At 40.1% G+C, this 17,568-nt stretch overlaps 5 protein-coding genes and 2 non-coding genes across 8 annotated transcripts; all 7 read right to left on the minus strand.

Moving 5' to 3' along the window:
* Positions 1–1,324: 1,324 nt before the first annotated feature.
* On the minus strand, positions 1,325–1,408 carry TRNAL-CAA (transfer RNA leucine (anticodon CAA)). Its single transcript has one exon. It is a non-coding gene; the product is annotated as a tRNA-Leu (tRNA).
* An 87-nt stretch (positions 1,409–1,495) lies between these two features.
* TRNAR-ACG (transfer RNA arginine (anticodon ACG)) lies at positions 1,496–1,568 on the minus strand. The gene has a single exon. It is a non-coding gene; the product is annotated as a tRNA-Arg (tRNA).
* A 983-nt stretch (positions 1,569–2,551) lies between these two features.
* Positions 2,552–3,115, minus strand: LOC114825265 (protein SRC2-like). The gene has a single exon (XM_029103676.2). The coding sequence runs from the start codon at positions 3,113–3,115 to the stop codon at positions 2,552–2,554; it is 564 nt and encodes a 187-aa protein (XP_028959509.1).
* A 1,335-nt stretch (positions 3,116–4,450) lies between these two features.
* LOC114825007 (uncharacterized protein At2g34460, chloroplastic-like) lies at positions 4,451–6,578 on the minus strand. The gene is made up of 5 exons (XM_029103085.2): positions 6,297–6,578; positions 5,999–6,217; positions 5,740–5,859; positions 4,817–5,089; positions 4,451–4,710 (listed from the first exon to the last, which is right to left on the minus strand). Exons 1-5 carry the CDS (start codon positions 6,453–6,455, stop codon positions 4,546–4,548), a joined length of 936 nt encoding a protein of 311 aa, XP_028958918.1. The 5' UTR covers positions 6,456–6,578; the 3' UTR covers positions 4,451–4,545.
* A 579-nt stretch (positions 6,579–7,157) lies between these two features.
* LOC103434983 (uncharacterized protein At2g34460, chloroplastic-like) lies at positions 7,158–8,834 on the minus strand. Its single transcript, XM_029103575.1, has 5 exons — positions 8,799–8,834; positions 8,294–8,476; positions 8,048–8,167; positions 7,628–7,900; positions 7,158–7,508 (listed from the first exon to the last, which is right to left on the minus strand). Exons 1-5 carry the CDS (start codon positions 8,832–8,834, stop codon positions 7,338–7,340), a joined length of 783 nt encoding a protein of 260 aa, XP_028959408.1. The 3' UTR covers positions 7,158–7,337.
* LOC103434984 (DNA replication licensing factor MCM3) lies at positions 8,623–13,300 on the minus strand. 2 transcript variants are annotated; one of them, XM_008373367.4, is made up of 16 exons: positions 13,090–13,300; positions 12,893–12,990; positions 12,564–12,772; positions 12,151–12,281; positions 11,833–12,071; positions 11,500–11,736; positions 11,201–11,355; positions 10,907–11,115; positions 10,611–10,773; positions 10,328–10,530; positions 10,047–10,106; positions 9,872–9,961; positions 9,523–9,701; positions 9,347–9,415; positions 9,088–9,229; positions 8,623–8,931 (listed from the first exon to the last, which is right to left on the minus strand). In XM_008373367.4, exons 1-16 carry the CDS (start codon positions 13,153–13,155, stop codon positions 8,872–8,874), a joined length of 2,310 nt encoding a protein of 769 aa, XP_008371589.2. In that variant the 5' UTR covers positions 13,156–13,300; the 3' UTR covers positions 8,623–8,871. The 2 variants fall into 2 exon arrangements, with proteins under 2 accessions (XP_008371589.2, XP_028958919.1); XM_029103086.2 differs by having other exon boundaries at positions 9,088–9,232.
* Positions 13,301–13,957: 657 nt separating this feature from the next.
* On the minus strand, positions 13,958–17,253 carry LOC103434985 (3-oxoacyl-[acyl-carrier-protein] synthase I, chloroplastic-like). Its single transcript, XM_008373368.4, has 7 exons — positions 16,572–17,253; positions 15,564–15,995; positions 15,194–15,367; positions 14,995–15,108; positions 14,805–14,906; positions 14,618–14,684; positions 13,958–14,528 (listed from the first exon to the last, which is right to left on the minus strand). Exons 1-7 carry the CDS (start codon positions 17,031–17,033, stop codon positions 14,461–14,463), a joined length of 1,419 nt encoding a protein of 472 aa, XP_008371590.2. The 5' UTR covers positions 17,034–17,253; the 3' UTR covers positions 13,958–14,460.
* Positions 17,254–17,568: the final 315 nt, after the last annotated feature.

The following is a 17,568-nucleotide window of genomic DNA, read 5'->3' on the forward strand; positions in this document are numbered from 1 at the left end:
ATTCTTCCACAATATTTCCTAATGTCATTTGTACTAAATCATTCACTTGTACTCACTAAAGGAGAGCTTGAACCTATATACTGTGTAAACCCTTCACAATTAATGAGAACTCCTTTACTCCGTGGACGTAGCCAATCTGGGTGAACCACGTACATCTTGTGTTTGCTTCCTATCTCTATCCATTTACATACTTATCCACACTAATAACCGAAGCAATCTAGCGAAGATCACAAACTTAATATTTAAGATGATATTCTTTGGTGTATGTTTTTCGCAAACGATATAGTGTTGATAGATGAAACGCAGGAAGGGGTAAGCGCGAAGCTTAACCTTTGGAGAAAAGTGTTGGAATCTAAAGGTCCTCGCCTAAGCCGATCAAAGACAGAATATATGGAGTGCAAGTTCAGTGCAAACGGAGGCCAAAATGAGTTAGGGGTGAGGATCGGAGATCAGGAAATACCAAAGAGCGACCGTTTTCGCTACCTATGATCTATCTTGCAAAAGAACGGAGAATTTGATGGAGATCTCACCCATAGAATACAAGCTGGATTGATGAAGTGGAAGAGTGCATCTGGCGTGTTGTGTGACCGTCGTAGGCCACTGAAGCCCAAAGGAAAATTTTATAGGACGGCAATAAGGCCGGCAATGTTGTATGGCATAAAATGTTGGACGGTGAAGCATCAACACGTAGGTGTAGTGGAGATGAGGATGCTTCGTTGGATGTGTGGGCACACGAGAAAAGATAAGATTAGGAATGAGGATATCCGAGGTAAAGTAGGAGTAGCCGAAATTGAAGGAAAGAGGAGAGAAAATCGGTTACGGTGGTTTGGACATATGCAAAGAAGGCCTACTGACGCTCCGGTTCGAAGATTTGACCACGGGACAGAGGTTCAGGGCCGAAGGGGTAGAGGAAGACCTAGGAAAACTTTGGAAGAGACCCTAAGAAAAGACTTAGAGTACTTGGATATAACGGAGGACATGACACAAAACCGAGCGCAATGGCGTTCTAGGATTCATATAGCCGACCCCACTTAGTGGGAAAAGGCCTTGTTGTTGTTGTTGTTGTTGTTGTTGTAAATGGAAGACCATGTAAGGAGAAAGCCGCCAGCACTATTGTGTAGCTATCCAATATTAAATTCTCAATATCTCATTATGTGACTGAGCCTAATCCCGTTAAATTATTGTCGTATAAAAAGAATTACAAGATATTCCCTAGTTTTGACTTTTAAAGGGTGAACTAGACATGAAAATTGCAAAATTGGATTAAAAAAGAGAGCTATAAATACAAAACAAAATTACAAAAAAGAAGATAATTGTCGTATAATGTCAGAAGTGGGATTTGAACCCACGCCCTCTTTCGAAGACCAGAACTTGAGTCTGGCGCCTTAGACCACTCGGCCATCCTGACATATTGTTTTGAGATCTCTTTACTTTATTTTATTTCAAATGCATTGCATTTAAAATAACAAAAAAATAAAAAAAGAAAGGACGACGACGACTCTGCTGGGGATCGAACCCAGAATCTCTGGTTTCGTAGACCAGCGCCTTATCCATTGGGCCACAGAGTCGCTTGTTGATGTTTGTGGTTTGTCCTAGTGATTTATCACTTCGTAACTTGGCCATTATTTTATCTTTATCGTTAAAACTCAAAGTTTTTAAACCCTTTTCATTAGTTTTCCTTTAAAAATAACTTTAAAATGATTGTGAATTGCGTATTTCTTAATACTTTTATTGAAGAATAACCTAATCGTCAAAAAATTATTGGGAATCACGTATTTCTTAATACTTTCATTGAAAAATAGCTTAATCATCCATTCATGTTGTAATATGTGAAAACAAACACAACATGACACGACCAACACATGTTATAATGTATGAACAAAACAAACATCGGATGACATTGTTCTAACAATCTTTCCAATTTCATACAACCTACTAATTAGAGTCTTAAAAATAATAATGTTATTTGAACCACATTTATTCATTTTACCCTTTATTTTGTCTTTATCATTAAAACTCAAATTTTTCAAATCATTTTCATTAGTTTTCCTTTAAAAATAACTTAAAAATTATTGTGAATTGCGTATTTCTTAAAACTTTTATTGAAGAATAACCTAATTGTCAAAAATTTATTATGAATCACGTATTTCTAAATACTTTCATTGAAAAATAGCTTAATCATCCATTCATATTGTAATACGTGAAAACAAACACAAACATGACACGACCAACACATGTTATAATGTTATAATGGCACCAACACATCTTTCCAATTTCATGCAACCTACTAATCAGAGTCTTAAAAAAAATAATGTTATTTGAACCACATTTATTCCATAAAACAAAGAAAGTAATTAATTGTAAAGTAATTAAATGTACGTAACTAAGAAAAGATAAAACTATTTAAACCACATTTACTTACTAATCACCTCCCTAATATGGTGAGAGTGATCCAAACAAGTACTAGTCCATTGCATGCACGAAAAACATAAACATTTGCTCTACGTGTCACATACACTTTTATACAAGTGACACATCGAAAGTTCAAAACCTATGCCTCGTCGCCACCTTTCACCGCCACCACTGTCTCGTCCTCCTCCGCCTCCTCTCTCACACTAAACGACAAAGACTCCCTCCTTATCAAGAACCTCCCCGTCGGCGGCACCCACAGGTTCAGCAGCCCGTGGGGCCTACCCGACGGCCTCCACACCTGCACCGTCATGCACTGTATCGGATTATCCGCCGGCTCCCGTGCGTCCCCGCCCTTCAAAACGTCGCACAGCAGCACCCGCGCGCTCCCCACCGGCTTCTCCCTCACGAGCCCGTGCGCGTAGATATCAACGTTCAGCGCTGCCAGCACGTCGTTCTCCAGCAAGTCTTCCCGGAACTTCACTTTGACGACCTCGTTCCACATGGGGTTGGTCCCGCCGTGCTCGTCCACGCTCGTCCTGGCCGCGTGGTAGTCCTTCTCCACGTACACCACCGCGTACGCCCTCACTTGCGTCACGTGCTTCACGTTCTTCAGGTCCTGCGCCGAGATTATCAGCACTTCTATTTCTCGGAACTTCGTCGTCGCCGCCGGCACCGCTCGCAGATATTTCGGCACCTTACTCATTTCTGTTCTAAATTTCTAATCAAGTTGAGAGAGATGAGAGAGGGAGTGGAGAGACTCCTCTTGCAATTAATTTGTAGTTACATTGGCGTTATTTTTAATAAATATTTGACACGTTAAAACAAAATTATCCGTTTAATAAACGCCAAAGGATGTACATTGAAATTGAAGTGGTCCAGGATTATTCGAAGTTTGAAAAATATACATGTGAAGGTTAAAGATATTTTTAATGTTTAGTACGAGTTCTTTTTATGCCTACCAAGTATTTGATAGGCATAACGTATTGGGTTGACAATGCTCGATATAAATTCTCTCGATATTACTCATCAGATTGCTCAACATTTTGTTGAAATTTGTTGATATGTGCGCAACATCGTTTGGCTGACGACAACAAGCTAACTAAATATTCAAAGAATACCTGAGTGAATAAACTAAAATTTTTTTGCATGCTTCCCGCTCTAAATCCGCCACTGCTTGACGCATGATGAGAGCATTTGTGTTTGTGCTAAAAAAGAATTTAATATCTTTAATAATATTCTAAACCAATCACGCACTATTACAAAAATGCGTAACTTGTTTCTCTGGATGAGTTATGTTTCTCTCCTCTCCATTATGTGGGTCTCAAATTTGAAGGGTCCAACTTCTATCTTCCATTGTGAGCTTCAATTTTGAAAGGCCCAATGTGTAGAGCAATCCAATGACCTCAATATTCAATAATTCGTGGACAGCACATTGCCCACAAACCTCGAAAGCTCACATGCATGCCACTAAAAATGATTCAAATATTCCAAGTAATTGCCTGTAAAGAGATTATATTCTCCTAACCTTGCAATTTTAAACACAGGCCACACCACTCCCAAATCATTTTGTTTGCGGTTAAAGTAACATAATTTGACAGGTGTGAAGCTCCCATTTGCTCAGCTCCTTAATCCCCTACCTATAAAACCCACTTAAGCTTCCTCATTTTCCTCAAACCAAAAGCATTAGCACACTTCTTCCACTTGTGACTTGAGAATTAGTATCAGAAGAAGAAGAAAATATGGAGGGGTGCAAAATGGCCATGGTTTTCACCATCTGCATGATTGTTCTTGTGAGCTTCGCGTCGCTCGGAGCTGCTGAAGATGTTGGTGTTCCTGCACCTGCACCGATGGAGAGCGCCGCAGCTGCTCTAGGTGTTCCTGCTGCTGCACTAGGAGCCATGGCTTCTTTGCTGGCCTTCTTGTTTTAAACTTGTTCATTTAAGTTCCCCATCATGTTTTTTTCCTTGCTTATTTTCTTTTGGAAGTGATGTTCAATTTCTTATGATTAATTAAATTTGGTTTCAAGAAATCAAGAGAATTCTTCATAATTTAGTTTCAATTCTTTCATATAACCAAATATAGGCAAAGCAACATAGTAATCTGGTTCCGGAATGAAACTGAGTGAGTGAAAGATCACCGTTGCTTGATGGAACCGAAAAGATCCTCATAAGAACGCTTAGGGGCATCAGGCCGCGAAACTATCTCCACAACCTTGTAAGACGCTTCAGGATTCCGTAATGCCTCTACAGCCACTTCTGCAACCAGGTCTCTAGAGATGCTGCCTTCCGAAAGAGTGTCCTATCAAGAGGGATCATAGGCAACATCACGTTAAGGCAGCTCGGGTTTTCGTACTTAACAAGATTAAATGGGGAGAGTTCTCAAAGTGTGACAAAAATTGTGTTACCTCTGGCTCCATTACAAGATTTCCGGTTGGAGGGTCGTTTCTCAACCCACCGGGCCTTATAATCGTGTAGTTTATGCCAGACTTCCTGATATAATTCTCTGCCTGAAGCTTTGCTATTAAGGTGAGCCCAAAAACATTGAGGAAGATGTAAGCTGGGTTGAGAATCTGCCCCATTGCTGCTCCATTGACCAAGATGGAACTCACAAGAATAAACCGGTTCACACCAAGTTTACGGCATGCTTCAACAAGGTTTACTGTGCCAAAATTATCAACCTGCACTAAAATAAACCATTTTCAGACATCAAAACATGTTCGAATAACGAATGTTCTTTCCATTACAACCTGGACTAAAATTATCTTATTTCAGATAGCAGAACACGGGGCTAGCCGCTTTCTAGTGTGCATATACAGAACCATCAAATATTTCGTGCCATTCGAGTTGCATTATGTACTGAAGCCAAGAAAAAGTATGAATTCATTTCCCACTCGATGTTCGAATAATGATAGTTCTTTACATTACTAGCCAAAGGCTAAAACTCAGGATTTTAAAGGCATGAATTTGAAGCATCACTCATTTGCTAAAGTAAAACTCAAACAAGAAACTACTTAAAGATTTAACTTAATCAAACACCAATCGAAAATCAACGGTGGACTACACAAAGATAGAAGTAGTATTAAGATTACAGAAAGATGGACTACTGATCAACGCCGATACCATCCCCAACTCAATCACTTGCACAGTCTAGCAGGCATAGGGTTTTATACAAAAGGCCTCGATGCAATTAGCTGAACCACTCGTTAATATATAGTCTATTTTTCGTTTGCCAGGTTTCTGATGTGGGAAGTTTACATTTTTTCAACAAGTTGCTTCACAAAGTAATAGAAATAGATGTTAATTGCACAGATAAAAGAATCAAGGTGACCTTCCATGGAGCAAACACATCCCATCCGTAGCTAAATCCAGTGGCACAAATCACAGCTTCTGAATCATCACTTATCACTTCTGCTAACTTAGCAGAACCATCTGTCACATCTGCCTTCACCTGAACATTCGCAAGAAATCGTTTCATCGAGGACCCGAAAAAATTAAACATTCTCCAAAAAAAAAAACACAAAACGAAAAACCCAATTGAGTTCCCAGCATGAATCAATACCAGCACTTGAAATTCTGAAGAAACTCACAATTTGAAGAGCTGGGTTGTCTGAGGGAAGGCTAGCTTTCGCTTTCTCCAAGTTCCGAACTCCGGCTTTAACTGAGAAACCCTTGGCCAGCAGCTGCTCAACAATTCTTTTACCAGTATTTCCAGTGGCACCAGCCACAAATATTTTCTTCTTCCCAATCACATTGGTCTCAGTTGAACTTATCTCTGTAACTTCCTCTGTAATTTCACCCCCTTCCATCTAAACCAGAGATTGACATGTTAATAGTTAAAAACTAACATTAATGGCATTGGGGAGAGAGAGAGAGAGAGAGGGAGACCTGAGCGGACTTTAGGATGGGAAAGGACCTGGTGTTGGAGGAGGAGAAGGAAACCAGAGAGAAGGGTTTGATGGTGGTGGTGGAAAGAGGAGGGAGGAGGCGGTGAGTGCAGAGACGGTGAGGAGGGTTTCTGAGAAGGAGAGGCAGAGGAGTTGCCATTTGCTTTATCTTGCTCCCTTGAAACTTCTACTTATTTCTTGTCCTCCAAGTCCAACCAACAGCGAGACCCTGTCCTGTCTTGGCTTCCCATTTGCTGTGTGCGACTCTGGGTGGGCAGCTTCCACATCAGTGTTTCTAGGGCCCCTTTCCTCCCTTTATTGGGGTTTTTCTTTTGCCTTCTTACTGGAGATATTTTTCACTGCTGCGACGGAAACACAGGATGATACACTATATGTCATTATACAAATGGTAAGATATGTGTGTTAAAAAATTAATAACTTAAAATATAAAATTTTGCATCACTTGTATAAAAACACATAGTGTACCAATCGTGTTACAATCATAATAAAAAATTTCGCTTCTTATTGAGTTGGCTATGGACGTCTGTTCTTTTTTTAGGTATGTTTATAAAGACGATTTGAATTTTAGTTGTGCAAGTTAAGGATTTAAGTTGAGGATGTCCTTAACTTCATCCTATTTCTATTTCTAGGGTGTTGTTTGACGATCGAAATCGTTTAGTTGAAAGATTTTCATTCAAGCATTACCGATGCAAAGAATCGAATAAATCAACATTTTTTTAGCCATTCAATTGTTCGTAATTTCATTTCAATTTTATCTAACGAACCATGGTTTTTATGCTCGTTTAAGAGGACCGAACATGTTCAGATTTGGATGATTTTTTTTGCAAGGATGATCTTTGAATGAGGTGCTAAAATGTAGACCGTTCTGATCATTGAAGATATTACGGAGAGCCTTAAGAAATATAAGGACATGAGTAATAGGGTCATCATAACATATCTGCATTAATTTTGATCAAGCATGCTATCTGCAATCTCAGAATCAGAAGGCTTCTAAACTAAAACTTCTGTGGAACCAAACTGATCAGAGGTCACCGGCGAGCGATTGAACTAAAAAGTTCGCCACATGAACGCTGGGGGCGTCAGGCGGCGAAACTATTTCTACAACCTTGTAAGATGCTTCAGGGCGGATTAGTGCCGCAACTGCTACTTCTGCAACCTGATCTCTTGAGATTGTGCCTTGATAAAGAGTGTCCTATACCAAGAGAGAGCAGAGATAGAACATAGAATTTGAAGCAACGACTAAGGTTTTAGTACGGAAACAAGACTAAATGAGAAAGAACATAAAGGCTGATGAAAATTATGTTAACATACCGCTGACTCCATCACAAGATTTCCAGTTGGAGGCTCGTCTCTCAACCCGCCAGGCCTGATTATCGTATAGTTTATGCCCGACTCCCTAACATATTGTTCTGCGCGAAGCTTTGCTATCAAGGCGAGTCCAAAAACATTAAGATAGATGTAAGCCGGATTGAGAATCTGGCCCATTGCTGCTCCATTGACTAAAATGGAACTCACAAGGATAAACCTAGTCACACCAAGTTTCCGGCATGCCTCTACAAGGTTGATTGTGCCCAAATTATCAACCTGCAGTGAATTTACCTCTTTCAGAACGCCGGCTAATGTTATGCGTTCATAAATCAGTGGAAAACCAAGTATGCGCAACGTAAAGATTTTGCTTCATAAGCAGAATGGAGATAAAGGTCGACTGCATAAATAGAGAATCCAAGTGACCTTCCAAGGAGCATACAAATTCCATCCAGGGCGACATCCCGTGGCACATATCACAGCTTCTGAATCATTGCTTATCGCATCTGCTAGCTTCGCAGAACCCTCTGTCACGTCTGCTTTCACCTACAAAAAAAAATGCAAGTCATTCTTTCATCCAAAACCCCATACATTAAGCATTCCCAAAAACAGCAGAGACCCGATTGAGTTTCTAGCATGAGGCCTGCACTTGAAATATTTGAAGAAACTCACGATTTCAAGAGCTGGGTTGTCTTGGGGAAGGCTAGTTTTCGCTTTGTCCAGGTCTCGAACTCCAGCTTTAACCCGAAAACCTTTAGCCAGTAGGTGCTCAACGATTCTTCTGCCGGTACTTCCAGTAGCACCTGCCACAAAAATCTTCTTTTTCCCGATGGCACTCCACTTGATTTCGTTGCGCTAATGTAAGGTGTTTGATTTGTAGTGTTATTCAATGCTCGTTGCGCTAATGTGGCCATCGCCCTCACTTGTTTAGTATCCCATCAGCTCATGAATATTATGCAATAGATTATCCAACATCCATAAAAAAATTAAAAAAATAAAAATTATGCAAATAAAAACAGATTACATTAATAAAAACCAGATTCTTAATTCAAGGTCTAAGAACTACAGACAACAAGATACACGAGGCCAACACAGAAGGTTAAATCAGTATTCCCCTCCAGAGATGCGCAACGGGTCAAATCTGTTGCCAAATTTTGCTCTCCCTGGAATTCAAGACTTGGAAGTGATGCAAATCCATCTCAGCAACATACATTCCTAGCATTACATATTGCAGGTGATCCTTTACCAACTCATGATATTATGAACACTGTTCCACCATCTACCATCACTATGTTTCTCTTTCGGAGTTCCTGAACATAATCAAGTTCGTGAGTTAATGCTTATCCTTCCGCAAAAATACTAGCTCGAAAAATAATAATAGGAAGAACTAAAAAGTCAATGATTTTGGTACAGAGATTGCAAGATGCTCGTCCAGTATGTCTTCCGTGAATTTAATGAAAATTTACCTCTAATAGGAAGGTTATCTCTGTACTTGAGTAAGGAACACTTGCTCCGTCATTGACAGCATTCTCTAAGGCCTCAACAGATATGCTGTCGGAGCGCTGTACTGTACGTACTTGATTTAAAACATCAGTAAGTGCTTTTAACCTGCTGGTGCAGAAGGAATAAAGAAATTGAATTGGCATTAGACACAATTGAACCAGATGTGAATTAAACAAACTAGAAAAAAGAAGAGCAACTTGGGTTGGTGCTACTAGGCAGAACCTTTCGGAAGAGTTATCAGCAGCAGCAGATTCAGTGTGAGGGTCGACATCCATGGGTTCAGTTGTTGAACTAACACAGGCAAAACAAGAGAAAACAAGTTAAATGACTGTCGTGAATTTGAGAGCACAGATAACATCAATTTATGGATACAGGCAGTTTCTGCAAAGTACACTTACCCTTCATTCCCAGTACCATTGCCAGACCCATTATCTTGACCTGCGGGATGGTTAGCTCTGCCGTTCCTCTCCAATTCTCGCTCTCTTTCTTGCTCGCGCTCCTCCATGTCAGTCAATTCTTTGTGATAAATTGCAAAATTTAAAACTTTGAGAGCAGCGTCAACATCTGACTTTGAAACCTGTTAAGGTAGATTTATCATTACTTTTGAGTTTGATGAATGTTACAATTGACAGTCACAGAACACATAAACTGATGAAGAAACCATAGTTTTGATTCCACAAATAAATGAAAGAGCAGAATGAACGTGTCCCGTTTGGACTTTATTAATCATTAAAGTTGACAAGGTACCTTTCTGCTCAACTTTAATTTTGCATGAGCAGTTGAGAGACGAATGATGGTTTCTAATGTTCTGGCGGTGATTGGAAGTGTTCCTCCAGTCTGAATAACAAAAATGATATCAGATTATAGTCAGAAAGTCATTGCATTGACCATGCCTAAATATACAATGATGACAAATGCTGACCTTTGCATTTGAACTGGCATTTCTGAGTTCTGCATACGCTGTTGCAATTTGTTCAGAGGCCTGTGGAAAAAAAAATTGTTATTAGCCATCAGACAGATTCATAATGCACTGACCAGGTCAGGAAGACAAGTTCATAAACTAACTGAAAAGGCTCTCCACAAGAAAGATATTATATGGCAGATTGCACAAGTAAGATTCTAAGATAAGCAACAAATGACGTGACCGAGGGAAAACATACGTATATTATTGAGTATATAAATCATCAAATAAAGAACCAGTACCTCATCAGTCAGATCAGGCTCAATCCTATTCTTTGCATAATGAATATACTTTTTAAGAAACTTGATTGTGAGCGTATCACGCTTTCGACCCCTATCAGTTTTTTTCCCATGTAGCATTCGGTTATACTTAACAAACACAGATGAGTCATTATCAGTTTCATCTTCTCTTCCAAAAGCCGAGCTCCCATCAAGCATTGCCTCACCTACACTTATAAATTAGTGAAACTTATTTTGTACTTCTCAAAGATCATAAAACATAAACAGGAGATTTCTGCTTTAGTACCTCCAGTTGCAGAACGATACCGATGCATGCGCAACACATGCTCTGAGACTTGACGGTCAATGTCAGGGTCCATTTGATCCAATACGATAAACAGTAAATCAAAACGAGAGAGCAAAGAGTCTGGAAGTCCAATATTCTTTGTTGGTGTCAATGAGCGATCATACTGCATGATTATTAAAAAAACCAGCGTTAAAAAAATTTGACTAAATTACTTAAATAAAAAAAACGCGACAGTCAGAACAACAAATTGCAAATATGTTATCAAATGGTTGATGACCATTAGCTGTGTCACTTACAGAACCATATATGGGATTTGCAGCAGCCACCACACTGCACCGTGCATTGAGGGATGCATGGATACCAGCTTTGGCAATTGTTACAGTCTGCTGCTCCATAACTTCATGTATGGCAACACGATCTTGATCATTCATTTTGTCAAATTCATCAATACAGACAACACCACGATCAGCAAGAACCATCGCACCAGCTTCTAGCCTTCTCTCCCCTGATAACAGACAGATTTGTATCTTCCTCGTAATAACATCATATAATGCAAAAGTTGAACTGCAAGAGATGGAATATGTTATTACCCGTCTCTTGATCCGAAGTAACAGCAGCTGTCAAACCAACACCAGAAGAACCCCGGCCTGTAGTTGATATTGCCAATGGAGCGATGTTCATAATTGCTCTTAGAAGTTGAGATTTGGCAACAGAAGGATCACCAACCATCATCATGTTAATGTCACTAAAAGAAAAGAAAAGACATTTGTGATCAAGATTCAATTTTGTCTAGAGGAACACTTAGGCAGGGCCTTAGAAAAGAAGGGACTAGATAGATAAGCATTATTAGGATGGTAAAATCCCCGGAAAATTTTGAATCATAACTTACCCTCGTAAGTGAGTACCATTCCTTAAGTTCTTTTCCATTCCACCAAGCATTAGCAATATTACTGCTTTCTTTATCCATGAATGTCCATAAATAGAGGGTGCAATTGAATTCCCAAGCAGGTCAAATGTATCACTTCTTTCTGCTATCTTTTTTATGTTCTTTATGTCATCAGGACTGTAAATTGGTGCATTTGCTTCTTTGTTGAGCAGCGAAACGCTGTTCGCTATGAGAACAGTCCTACACAAACAAGGCCATTAAGTCTAAGTATTAAACTAGAATACATTATTGTTTAAACAAGATAAGAACTTTTGCACTCCTCGTGGTTGAAGCTACCTGAATACTCCATTCACGCTTCCCTTGCTTTTACCAGGAAGAGCTTTGTAAATCCCTACAATCGCCACACGGTCTCCTGGTTTGCATGAATCAACGAGGTCATCCTCAACTATGACATCCACTGTCCGCGGAAGCTGACCAGGAGCAGAGTTCTCAGGAACTTCTTGCATAGATAAAGTTTGATGATCTTTGTATTTGCATAGTCCATACTCAGTCACCAATAAGTTACCATTTTCGTCCTGTGGCAATATATTTTCATAAAAAGTCCCTTCTCCAACGATAAAATAAGATACAATTAAAGCGAAAACTTGAGATTACCCTAGTAGGATAAACTGCTCCCGTAGGCAAACCCATATTGGATGTAATGTCTCGGTATTCTCGAGAGGTGAAGTTTCCGGTACTAGGGCAGAAGTGAACACTCTTAACAACTTTTGGCCTCACAAGAGAACCTACAAATGAGTTAGTTACCAGGTTAGACTCACCCATAGCCAACATTCCCAACAAAAACATATTGATATGTTTCACTAGCTGAACTGAAAGCTAAGCAAACGAAGAATCTTAGGGTTTATGATTTTCTAGTCTAAATCAACACCACTAACCTTGAATTCCCCATAAAATTGTTTCTTTTATTTACGTTTTTCCTCAAATTTTAATCAAGAATGGCCATTTCCGAGACGTAAATCGAGCATGAAATGAAAGCAAAAGTAGAGGGCAGGGGAGGAAGAAGGTACATTTGGTGACAATGCCCTGGACGCAAACCATGGAACCAATGTACTCGGAGAGCAGATCTCTCGGCGTGACACGGCGCGAGACGAAAGCACCTTCAAACCCCACCAGAAGTTGTTCTCCTTGCTTCAGGTACCTCGGGTCGATCCTGTTGGCGATTTCAGTGGCCGCGTCGTTGAAGGATTGCATATAATCACTTGGATTTCTCAGAATCCTGAAAATTGAAAACCGAAGGCAAAATTACACTAGGATTCTTCTGAAATCAATTTGGCGATAGTAGAAGTTGAGCAAAGCTAGCTGTGAGGAGTTTGGTTGGTGAGAAAATTGAATGAACCTGGAGCCAATTTCGCCGTAGGAGTGGAGATCGGAGATGTCGACGATGAGGCGACGGCGGTTGTGGTTGAGGACGGCCTTGATTTCGTCCATGTATATCTGTGCAATACTTTAACTAGTTAGAGAGAGAAAGCAAGAGAGTTGGAGAAAGAGAGAGAGAGGATGAGGATGAGGAGGAGGAGGAGGAGGAGGACATACGCCATCTTCCAAGAAAGCAAGGAGCTCTCGGCGGTGATTTGCCCTAACTTCTTCGCTGATGTCCATTTCGCTTCGCGCTCGAGTTCTGCAGAGAAGAGAAGAGAAGATCGGCGACGACGGCGATTGAGAGTTTGAGATGGCGAGCGACTGCTCAGTGCTATCGAATCCCCTTTTCTCAGTCTAGGGCTATTTATTTTGGCGGGAAAATGATGGAGCTTTACCCTTCCTTTGGCGCCAATATCATCATCCCATGCCACGCTGTCGCTTCCCCTTTTTTTTTCTTCTGAAATATTTTTTCAATTTTACCTGACTATTAATTATATGGTCATTATATTTCTCTTTCCATACGTAATGGAATAAGAGTTTCCTCATTCTTTGTGCACGGGAAATTTTTTCTTATACCCGTAATATAAGTGGTATATTATGTGTTATTATATAATTGATGAAAATTTTTATTTTGTATGCTGTTAACTTTTCAACAAATGAATCTCACTACTTGTATAGAAACACATGATGTATCATCCTATGTTTCAGACGCATTAAAAAATTTCTCATCGTGCGCATGATTCGGATGGATAGTGTAATGATCATATATTAATATAAAAAATGTATCAACATTTCACTATTAATATGACAGGAATACGTCGTCAATACAGGTGATGCACAAATCATTCACACAACCCAACTTCGAGGAATGAAAAAGATTATTCAAAAGCTTCTGAGTTCTAGAAGTTTTATTTTTTGGTCAAATGATAATTTTGATTAAATTATAATATAAACGTCTACATCTTCAACAAGAATATTAAATAAAAACTTCAGACCAAGAGCATCTTAACAGAAAGCACCTTCGCAAGGTAACATATGAGGCTACAGCATAAGCAGCGGCATTTTCATTCCTCTTGACAAACACAAACCTCACCCCTCCTAATTGTCGTCATCCAACTTGAAGGTTACACAAGCTGCTAATACAAAATATGCAGAGAGGCAAATCCACGCATAAGTCTTCATGATATGGTAACGGGAGGACAATTCGAATTTCAAATTTAGATGCGTAGGGGAGAGCACACTGCTCTAGCAAATTGGGCGAAACTTGGCTACACCCACGTCTGCGTTGCCTCTATCTATATTAGTCACACTTCTTACTAACCATCAGATAATTTGAAGAAAGATAAAAAAATATAACATTCTAGTTTTCCTCACAGAACCAGGTATCTAAAAACGACTTGCGTCCATAAAAAAAGAACATTTCTGAATCATTACAAAACTACAGATGGACTCAAATGTAAACTGATGAAGCTTGCCTCCGAAATAAATTATGATCTCCTCTAAGCATCGTTGATGTACTACAAAACTTGAACGCAAGTCGGATGATCAGGGCTTGAACGCAGAGAAGGCGACGACAGAGTTATGTCCACCAAATCCAAATGAATTCGATATGGCTGAAAAAACACACGAAAGTTTATTTGAACGGTATTTGAGCAATTGGAAATGTAAAGGCACTGGGAGTTTCAAGGTTTGGCCTTCTTACCAACATTCACTTCATGCTGCTGCTTTACATTGGGAACAGTGTCAAACTCCACTGAAGGCTCTGGGTTCTGTTTCATAAAGGACATGCCACACATCGGAAACCATTACTATAATGTTTCAAATACGAGAGATCAAACTACCGCTATGCTGTAGAAACCAAGTCCAAAATCATAGCAACAATAACATACAAATTGGTTTATGGAAGGATGCAGCCATCCAGTTGTTATGGCTTTAATGACAGCAATAGCTTCCAAACCCCCAGAAGCACCAAGACAGTGGCCTATCATAGACTGAAACAAAGTAAAGGCAAGAAAAACGTAGTCAGGAAAGAAACATCATATGAATTATAGAGACAGAGGATCAGAGAAGAGAGATTGCCTTAGTTGCATTGATCTTGATATCTTTAGTGTTCGTGAACACCTTCTTTATAGCATTTATCTCGGCAAGGTCACCAGCAAGGGTAGAAGTTGCATGCGCATTGATGTAGTTAACCTGATAAAGTGAGGGAGTTCACTAAATGATGATGAGGAACAATCACTATATAACACAAGAAAGGTTTACGGAAAAGAGAGAATACCTCCTCAGGTGACACACCAGCATCTTCAAGGCATCTCTGTATGCATGTAGATACACCAAGCCCATCAGCTCTTGGATCAGTCATATGATACGCATCACAGTTAATACCACCTCCCAAGTACTCGGCAATAATTGTAGCACCTCGTTTTGTTGCATGTTCCAAGCTCTCCATTACCTGTCAAAACAAATACCCTTCTTATGTTATGATTAAAATCATAAGACCAAAACTGGGTCAACTGCAGTGTATACATTCAACACTTCAGTCATCGTGAATTCATGATTAGCTGAGATAGAATTTTGTAGCATTCTGTCTACTAAAAATTAGATTACATGACCATTTTGTTTCAAAATTAAAATCAACGCAGGCTTACCAATACACCAGCACCTTCGCCCATAACAAAGCCATCTCTATCTCTGTCCCATGGCCTGGAAGCCGTTTTTGGATCATCATTTCTCTGAGACAAGGCCCTGCATGCAACAAACCCTCCCACCCCAACAGGAATTATGGCAGCTTCGGTTCCGCCAGCAATCATCAAATCAGCTTCACCCCGACGAATGTGATTTGCAGCAGCATAGAAGCAATAATTTGAAGTAGCACAAGCAGTTGAAATGGAATAATTGGGTCCCATAAAACCCAGATCAATAGCGAGCAACGCAGACCCCATGTTTGTAATAGCATAAGGAATGAAAAAGGGGGTAATTTTCCTGTGACCTTTCTCTATCAGTGCATGAACACCATCAGAAAAGACGGTAAGACCACCCATTCCAGATCCAACAAGCACCCCAGTCCGCGATTTATCAAGCTGTAAGTGAAGCAAAACCAACTATTTTAGATACTCATTTACACTACTCAGAACACAGAAAAACAAATCCAACAAACATTTCTGCACTGCATGTGTTTAAACACAACCAAATCAAATTATATACTCCGCACATGTTAACGATTCTTCCATGCATGTCCCGAAATAAGCAAACCATGAAATCCCAGATCCATAGTTTCTAACAGAACCCATTACTCTTACGCACAAAACTACATCAAATCAATCCCAGAAATAACCAAATTGTTCAAATCGGCAAATTAGCACATTCTGTTAAAAACCCATCAAGCTAACGAGCATAATTAAACAAATGCTTTCAAATCAAAGAAAGCAATGACCTAGGAGCACTTATCGTTACACATTCTACCGAAAGCCCCTCAAGCTAATGAGCATAATTGAACAATTAAACACATGCAAATAATAAAAAAAAGCAATGACCTTGGAGCGCTTACCTATCTCAGAAAGAACCAAATCAGCAGATTAACACATTTTGCAAAACCCCATTAAGCTAATTAATATACAGAAACCATTAAACACGTGCAAATGAAAGAAAGCAATGACCTTTGAGCGCTGATCGGCGCCAAGATCAGCATCCTCGAGAGCCTTCTTCCCAGCAACAATCGAGTACCGAAGGCAATCGTCCAGCCGTCGATCGTTCTTCCCATCAATGTATCCCTCCGATGAGAACCCGCGGATCTGGCCCCCGAACCGGGTCGGAAACTTGGACGCATCAAACCGGTCAATTGGACCCACACCGCTCTCTCCGGCGAGGAGCTTGTCGTAGTAAGTATTGACGTCGTTGCCGAAGACGGAGACGAGGCCCATTCCGGTGATGACAACCCGCTTCTTCGGGTCCATCTCGCGCTTAGGGGCGGACACGGCGGGGACGGAGGAGGCGGATATGAATGAGATTCGCCTGGAGGAGTTGGCTGTTCTGGTAGTGACATTAGGGAAATGGGGGGTCCGTTTCCGAATCGGGTCGAGCGGAGCGGGCCGGAGAGTGGAGGATTGGAGGGACTGCATGGCGATGAGAGAGAGAAAGTGAGTGCTTAGAGAGAAAGAGAGAGAGTGGGTGGCGACGCCAACGATGTGAGTTACTTGGAGGAGAATTTTGGTTTGGATTCAACTTTTGAGCTGCCTCTATTATCTATGTGATGCCACGTCACTGTGCGTAGGAGATGAATAGCTGCAGCTTCAAGCCTTCAACAACTGAGATTTTCTTTCTATTTTATTTTTTTCATTTATTTTGTTGTCAAACTTCAACAGAGATCTTGACTCTTTGCCACTTTGGTAACTGTACCTCTCCGATTTATTTTCTCCTAATCCATCAAATCATTATATCCGTACGGTTAAAATTTGATCCAACGGCTGAAATTATTATAATTTTTAAAATGGACCTCTCTGTAGTTGTTGAATAAAATTTCAATGGTACATATCCCCTTATTTGGTGGATTAGAAGGAAGGGATATGGAGATGATCCATTTCCCTGTACATGGATAATGCTAGCATCCTCACATTGTCACGTATTTTTTCATCAATAATGTTATTCTTACCATAT

The sequence above is a fragment of the Malus domestica genome, chromosome 05, assembly GCF_042453785.1.
Source record: "Malus domestica chromosome 05, GDT2T_hap1".
Lineage (NCBI taxonomy): Eukaryota > Viridiplantae > Streptophyta > Magnoliopsida > Rosales > Rosaceae > Malus > Malus domestica.

Coding starts and splice junctions, on each gene's coding strand:
- LOC114825265 (XM_029103676.2), bottom strand. CDS start 3,115: ATGAGTAAGGTGCCGAAATATCTGCGAGCGGTGCCGGCGGCGACGACG.
- LOC103434984 (XM_029103086.2), bottom strand. CDS start 13,155: ATGGACATCAGCGAAGAAGTTAGGGCAAATCACCGCCGAGAGCTCCTT. Junction 10,531..10,610: donor GTATCGTTCTGCAACTGGAG/GTACTAAAGCAG, acceptor TTATAAGTGTAG/GTGAGGCAATGCTTGATGGG. Junction 10,107..10,327: donor AGCCTGATCTGACTGATGAG/GTACTGGTTCTT, acceptor TTTTTTCCACAG/GCCTCTGAACAAATTGCAAC.
- LOC103434983 (XM_029103575.1), bottom strand. CDS start 8,834: ATGTATGTTGCTGAGATGGATTTGCATCACTTCCAA. Junction 8,477..8,798: donor TGGATTTGCATCACTTCCAA/GTCTTGAATTCC, acceptor ACCTTACATTAG/CGCAACGAAATCAAGTGGAG. Junction 8,168..8,293: donor ACAACCCAGCTCTTGAAATC/GTGAGTTTCTTC, acceptor TTTTTTTTGTAG/GTGAAAGCAGACGTGACAGA.
- LOC103434985 (XM_008373368.4), bottom strand. CDS start 17,033: ATGCAGTCCCTCCAATCCTCCACTCTCCGGCCCGCTCCGCTCGACCCG. Junction 15,368..15,563: donor GCGAAGGTGCTGGTGTATTG/GTAAGCCTGCGT, acceptor TTGTTTTGACAG/GTAATGGAGAGCTTGGAACA. Junction 14,685..14,804: donor ATCCTTCCATAAACCAATTT/GTATGTTATTGT, acceptor TTTATGAAACAG/AACCCAGAGCCTTCAGTGGA.
- LOC114825007 (XM_029103085.2), bottom strand. CDS start 6,455: ATGGCAACTCCTCTGCCTCTCCTTCTCAGAAACCCTCCTCACCGTCTC. Junction 6,218..6,296: donor CCATCCTAAAGTCCGCTCAG/GTCTCCCTCTCT, acceptor TCTCTGGTTTAG/ATGGAAGGGGGTGAAATTAC. Junction 5,860..5,998: donor ACAACCCAGCTCTTCAAATT/GTGAGTTTCTTC, acceptor GCGAATGTTCAG/GTGAAGGCAGATGTGACAGA.